The 6,430-nt window shown below is 54.0% G+C and overlaps 1 protein-coding gene across 2 annotated transcripts in view; it reads left to right on the top strand.

The window, feature by feature from the left end:
* The first annotated feature begins 605 nt into the window (after positions 1–605).
* ESRP1 (epithelial splicing regulatory protein 1) overlaps positions 606–6,430 on the top strand; it is a 60,646-nt gene continuing 54,821 nt past the window's right edge. For both annotated transcript variants that reach the window (XM_084618556.1, XM_084618555.1), the window contains exons 1-3: positions 606–766; positions 1,191–1,319; positions 4,985–5,098. In XM_084618556.1, the coding sequence (XP_084474682.1) occupies positions 635–766; positions 1,191–1,319; positions 4,985–5,098 (375 nt within the window). In that variant the 5' untranslated portion in view covers positions 606–634. The remainder of the gene's footprint in view (positions 767–1,190; positions 1,320–4,984; positions 5,099–6,430) is intronic.

Below are 6,430 nucleotides of genomic sequence, written 5' to 3'. Positions count from 1 at the left end.
GTTTTTGCTACTCCTTCCATCGCCTCCTCCTTCTCCTGGGCCCCCTCTGCTTTTCATCCTTCCTGCCGCTGCCCCCTCAACCCCGGTTTGGTATTCCCGCCTCTTTATCCCCCCCCCTTCCTGCTCCTGCCGTTTCACCCTTTTGCTGTTGCTTCCTCCCACTCTGCTAATTGCTACCCCTGCCATCACCTCCCGCTGCTGCGGCTACTACCTGCCCCTGGCCGTTGTCTCCTCCCCTCCTGCTGCCACGTCCTTGTTTGAAGGAGCCAATGGGCGGGTTCAGTCAGGTGTCTCTTACCTGCACCACGTGGGGAGGGAGGGTGAGCAGGTAAGAGACATCCCAAAATAGAGACGCTCGCAGCCATTGCGTGCCTCCTAGGGGCGCAGCCCTCGTTTGTCTTTGAATAGGTTCCCAAGCAGTCAGCTACAAAAGGGGGACGCTGCACGCGCCTCCCCTCCTGAGCAGGTCTCCGGGTCGTGGTGGTGGGTGGGGGAGAGCTAAGTGGCTGCAGGTGTGTGCTGGGGGGGGCGGGTTTCTTCCTTTACACTCCAGGGGTGGTGTGTGTGCGGGGCAGGGTCTTCTCGGTAAAATTGGGGCAGGAATCTAGTTTCTTGCCCTCCCCCGGCGCTCATCATGACTGCGTCTCTTGACTACCTGGTGATCTTGTTCGGGACGACTGCAGGTGCGCAGGGGGCTAAGCTGGGATCCGATGAGAAAGAGCTGGTCCAGCTGCTGTGGAAAGTGGTGGATCTGGCCCGCAAGAAGGTATTTCTCGGAGCGGGCCCCCAAAGAGGGGAGGGGAGGCTGCTGGCAGGGATTGCCCCTGCGCGGGGATTTAACCAGCTGCCAAGTTGGGGCTGGTGTTTGCCAGCGATGAGAAGGCGCCGAGCGGGCTAGGAGAGCAGACGGAGTTAGGCAACAGCCCAGGCCACCCCCCTGTGACAGGGGTTGTGTTCAATCAAACAGCGTCCACCAAGCCCTATGGCGCGCCGGCCCACACAGGCTTTTCCCCCGGGCCTCCAGCTCGCGGGGCAGCCGCCCTACACGCCAAGGGGCGCTGGGCGGGGTAGGTGGGATGCAAAGCCCGGCTTTCCACGAGTCCTGCAGGGGGTTTCTCCCTGGGCGCCGGCTGGGCTTCCTGGGCGCCAAGGCGGGAGCAGAGAGCGCTGACTACTTTCTCCCTCCGGAGGCGGGGAGCCTGCATGAAGTGCTGGTCAGACCGGAGCACTTGGACCTGACGGAGGAATGCAAAGAAACAACGAAGCTGGAGGTGGAGAGCCTGGCGCGAGCCCCGCAGCTGGAACAAGCCCTGCAACAGGTGAACTCCACCTCTGCTTTCCATGGGGCTTTTCACTCCCCTCTCCAGGGGCTCGAGCCTCCCAGAGAGACACTTCCGACTGCCGGGGGTGTGCGAATAGCCCGCCGGATCCCCGCTCCCCCGGGACAGACAAACTCCTTGGGGGGAGCGGGTGGGATCGGTTGACCAGATTGCAAGAGTAAAATATCAGGACACATGGGGGGCGGGGGCAGGCCCACAGCCTCCACCAGAGCCATGGGAGGGGGGGCACAGCGCCCAGCTCTAGCCCCTGTCCCAAGCTGTGGGGCAGGAGTGCACTGCCCTGGCTCCAGCCCCTGCCCCCCATGGGGTCCACCCCTGCTTTATGGGCTCCAGTTCCCCCCACCTCCATGGGCTCTGTCCCTCCTGTGCAGTGCTCCCTATGGGCCCCCTGTTTTCACAGTCTCCAGACCTCTTCATTTATGGACTCCAGTGGCCTCACCACAGGGCTCCCCCCTTCCTGGGCTCCATTTCCCCCTTGCTGGGCCCCTGGGCATCCCTGCCCTGGTTCAGGGGCTCTCTGCTTTTCACAGGGTCCCCTCTTGGAGCTCTCTTCCCTTCCCACCCCACCCCCTTTATTCCTCTTCAATCTATTTCTTCCTTTGGACATAGGCTGGTGTCGTTGTGAGGCCAGTGGAGTGGGCTGGGGCTCCCTCCAGGAGCTGTCCATCCTTCCCAGCATGTCAGGGAGAGTGTGTGTGTGTGAGGCAATCAGGTGTGGTGGTCGCTGTGTATACCTCCAGAGAGGTGGTGAATCCGGACCCATACAGAACAGCCTGCCTCCTGCATGGCATGCAGTGAGTGGTGGTTTTGTTTGGTTCCTCTCTGCCCCCTGCCATGGCCACCCTCCAGTGTAGCTCCAGCTCCGGAAGGTCTCCGATGCCCACCACCTGCGGGGCCCAACCTGCCTCCCCAGAGCCAAACTGCAAGGGACCTGTGCAGAAGTGGGGCCAGTCTCCACCAGTGTGGGGGGCTTGGTTGGGCCCTTCCAGGCAACTGGGTCCTGAGGGAGCCTGTCCGGGGCGGAGACAGGCTCTGGCCTAGCTGATCGCGCTGCTCCCAAGGGTAGGGTTGCCATTTTTCTAATCCCACAAAACTGAACATTCTAGCCCTGCCTCTTCCCTGAGGCCCCACCCCCCACTTACTATATTCCCCCTCCCTCAGTGGCTCACTCTTCCCCCCCCCCCCACACACACAAACTCACTTTCACTGGGCTGGGGCAAGGGGTTGTGGTGTGGGAGGAGGTGAGGGCTCTAACTGGGGTGTGGGCTCCGGGATGGGGCCATGAATAAGGGGTTCAAGGTGCAGGAGGGGGTTCTGGGCTAGGGCAGGGAGTTGGGGTGTGGGAGGGGGTGCAGGCTTTGGAGTGGGGCTGGGGATGAACGGTTCAGGGTGCAGGAGGGGGCCCCGGGCTGGGATTGAGGGGTTCGGCAGGCGGGAGGGGGATCAGGGCTGGAGCAGGGGTTGGGGAGGGGGTGAGGGCTCTGGCTGGGGGTGCAGGCTCTGGGATGGTGCCATGGATGAGAGGTTCAGGGTGTGGGAGGGGGCTGCCCTGAGGCAGGTGGTATGGGCTCTGGGCGGGGGGGTGCAGGCTCTAGGGTTAGGCTGGGGATGAGGGGTTTGGGGTGCAGGAGGCTTCTCTGTGTTTGGGGGGGCTCAGGGATGGGGCAGGGAGTTAGGACTCGGGGTTGGAGTGTGGGCTTGCCTTGGGCAGCTCCCGGTCAGCGGCGCAGTGGGGCTAAGGCAGGGTCCCTGCCTGTTCTGGCTCCACACTGTGCCCCGGAATCGGCCAGCAGGTCCGGCTACTAGGCAAGGGGACCAAGAGGCTCTGCACCCTGCTCTCACCCGCAGGCACAGCCCCCATTGGCTATGGTTCCTGGCCAATGGGAGTGCGGCACCAGTGCTCAGGATGGGGACAGTGTGGAGCCCTTTGGGGGACCCCCACACCTAGGAGCCAGATCTGCTGGTCACTGGGGCACAGCACAGTACCAGGACAGATAGGGACTAGTCTGCCTTAGCCCTGCAGCACCAGACTGGACTTTTAACGGCCCGGTCAGCAGTACTGACCGGAGCCGCTAGGGTCACTTTTCAACCAGACCTTCTGGTCGAAAACAAGACACCTGGCAACCTTACCCAAGGGACTGGAGTGATTCCCTGCCCTAGGACCGGCCCTGGCCATGCTGCTGGCTCAGCCCAGCAAACAGACACCTCACCTCCGAGCAGGGCTGGTGAGTGGTGTGGCATGGACTCTTCCCCATCGGGAAGGGTCATGTTGGCAGTACAGAGTCAGGTGGGCCAATATGCGTCTGGCCATGCAATGTATGCCACATTACCTCTGGCCAACCCCCAGCCGCTCGCCTCCTCACCTGAGGGCTGGGTCAGGGGGAAGGGGTCCGGGCAGCGTTTACCTCAGGTGACTCCCGGAAAGCAGCCTACAAGTCCCTCTGGCTCCTAGGGTCAGGGGCGGCCAGTCTGCTCTGCCCCCTCTCCCCCAGACTCCATCCCTGCAGCTCCCCTTGGCCACAGTTCCTGGCCAATGGGAGTTGCGGAGCTGGTGCTTATGGTGGGCGCAGCATGCAGAGAGATACCCCACCCCGGCCACCCCTCCACCTAGGGGCCTACGGGTCCCGCCGGTCGCTTCCCAGAGCCAGGTAGGGAGCCTGCCAGCTAGGTTGATCAGTCCAGCCCTACGCCAAATATCGGGACAAGTGGCGTCCTGATTTTATTGGGACGTCTAGTCACCCTAGGGTGGGGATACTTGAACCTCTCTTTCTGGGGGGATAGGGAGGGCTTCTCTCTCTATGGGTCTATTGCAGATGGTCTAGATGGGAAGACAAACGTGCAAAGAGGAGATGGGCTGGGGCGCAGGGTGGCCCTAGCAAGGCCAGCGGCGGCTGAGCACATTGGGAGAGACCAGCACCTCTAGGGGCCTCCTGGGATTCCCTGAACCTGCTGTATTCTCCTCCCCTTTCAGATTATGGTAGCAGAAGATTAAGTTCAGAATGACCCAGCCATTGCTCTCTCAGGGCCTTTTCATTGAAGGTGTTTGGGTTTTAGTTCTCTCCTTGAATTTCTTTATTAAACTAAACTTACTGAAACTTTATTTCTTCTCTGCATGTGAGCCAGGGTAGAGACGGGCTCCAGCACGACAAAGCACAGGGTTGCTCTCTCCTCTTTCCTAATAACCAGGAGGTCCCATAACTCATTGCTGCAATGTTGCTCACCGTACAGTGAAGAGCTGCAGCTCATTAACTTCCCCCAACTCTCGGCAGCTGCCAGGAGCTTCAGTCTAAAGAGTTTAGTGGAAATTTTCAAACTAGGATGCTTAAAGCTAGGCTTGTGATGCCCTGTTGAGGCACCTAAATGCTCTGGGATGACTCTCAAGAGTGTTGGGCATGTGTAAACCCCGTTAACTCTAATAGGATTTATGATGGCTCAGCAGCTTTGACTATTAGCCCAAAGTATTTAGGCACCTAAATAAAGCATGGGAATGTGCCCTGGGTCTTATTAAGAGCCTTATATAGAACTGAATATTTCCCTTTTCATGTTCAACAAGTTGTAATGATCTGAAAATTACACTGAACCTTTCATAACAAAGTGTAGCAGTTCATAAATGTGTACTATGTCTATTTTTTTTCAACTTTCAGTTTAACCAGTCTGTGAGCAATGAACTGAATATTGGTGTAGGTACTTCCTTCTGTCTCTGCACTGATGGACAGCTGCACGTCAGACAGCTTCTGCATCCTGAAGCTTCCAAAAAGGTAAGGTGGCTGCACGCATCAGACATTCCTTAAGACTGATCTACTATGGTGGTGGTTGGGTTTTAATGTAGAATTGATCAGCTTCTTTTTGCTTTATGATGCCCGATAAGAGTCTATTTCAGCATATTCATAACAGAAAAATCTTTCATCCATCAATAAGCTTTTTAGACTCTTGGGGCTTGTCTACACAGGAGAACTTTCCAGTTAAAATGATATAGTTAAACTGCTGTGGTTATACCAGTACAACTCTTCATTATTATGTCAGTTTAATAAGACCTTTTTCTGGTTTAGTTTATGCAGCTTTGGAAGTGGCTTAAGCTAAAACAGAAAAAGGACCCTTGTACTGGAATAAGTATGTCCACATTGGTAGTTATATCGGTTTAATTACAGCAGTTTAAATTCACACTCTACCCTATAGTGGTATTTTTCATGTACACAAACCCGTAGGTTGCTATAATGGGTTAATACAGGAATTGATTTGTAGGACTTGTGAAAAATTTACAATTTTAACATTGTTGTACATGCTGTTTTGAAACTTTGAAAGTTGACAGATCTAAATATGAGCGTTCAGTCTTTACCGAATATTCAGCTTGTACTTGGATAGTAGTACTTGCCTGTATTTGTAAAGAACCAAACACTGGTCTGATAACATGTCTTTATAGAAAATTTGAGGCAGATGATGAATAATTTGATGTATTTCCAAAATTACCAATCACTAATAGACTTGCAAGTCCCTATCTGACTTCTCTATTGCCAGTAGAACTGCAGTGGTGTAGATGGACCTCAGTTATAACATGGTTGTCCTTGCACAGTTCTGTGTTTCAGTACCATTAGGAGCGAACAATGTTTTAAGAATCATGCTACAGATTTATTCCAGTCTTTTGTTTTCACTGATGGTTTTAGAACCATGCATTTCATTCTTTTCTGTATCTTGTTTCTTTAAATGGTTGAAAGCATGATGCTAGTAAAACAGTAAATCTTACTGCTAATATCAGACTGTGATATCAGATTATTTGTTAATGTAATACTTACTGCTACTATTTCGATTTATCACTCCAAAAAAGTCAGTTTAACAAACAGAGAGAGCTCCAGATAGTATGAAGTGATTCATAATACAGATGTGTTCTAAACATGAAAAAAATAAACCATATTTTAATAACTCTACTTTTCTCTCCATATGACAGTTATTTCTCTAACTGCTGTACAATTTACCTATTTTATGCGGTTCATCCTCCATGCAATCAGATTAAGTACACAGTAAAAAAAAAAAAAAAGGAAAAAAAACAAACCCAGAATCTTTGAAAGTTGATTTTCTGTCATCTTAGTTTGTAA

The sequence above is a fragment of the Lepidochelys olivacea genome, assembly GCF_965140295.1.
Source record: "Lepidochelys olivacea isolate rLepOli2 genome assembly, chromosome: 2".
Taxonomy (NCBI): Eukaryota; Metazoa; Chordata; order Testudines; family Cheloniidae; genus Lepidochelys; species Lepidochelys olivacea.
Note: the sequence above shows the minus strand (reverse complement) of the source record. Positions and strands in the feature narration are given on the sequence as shown.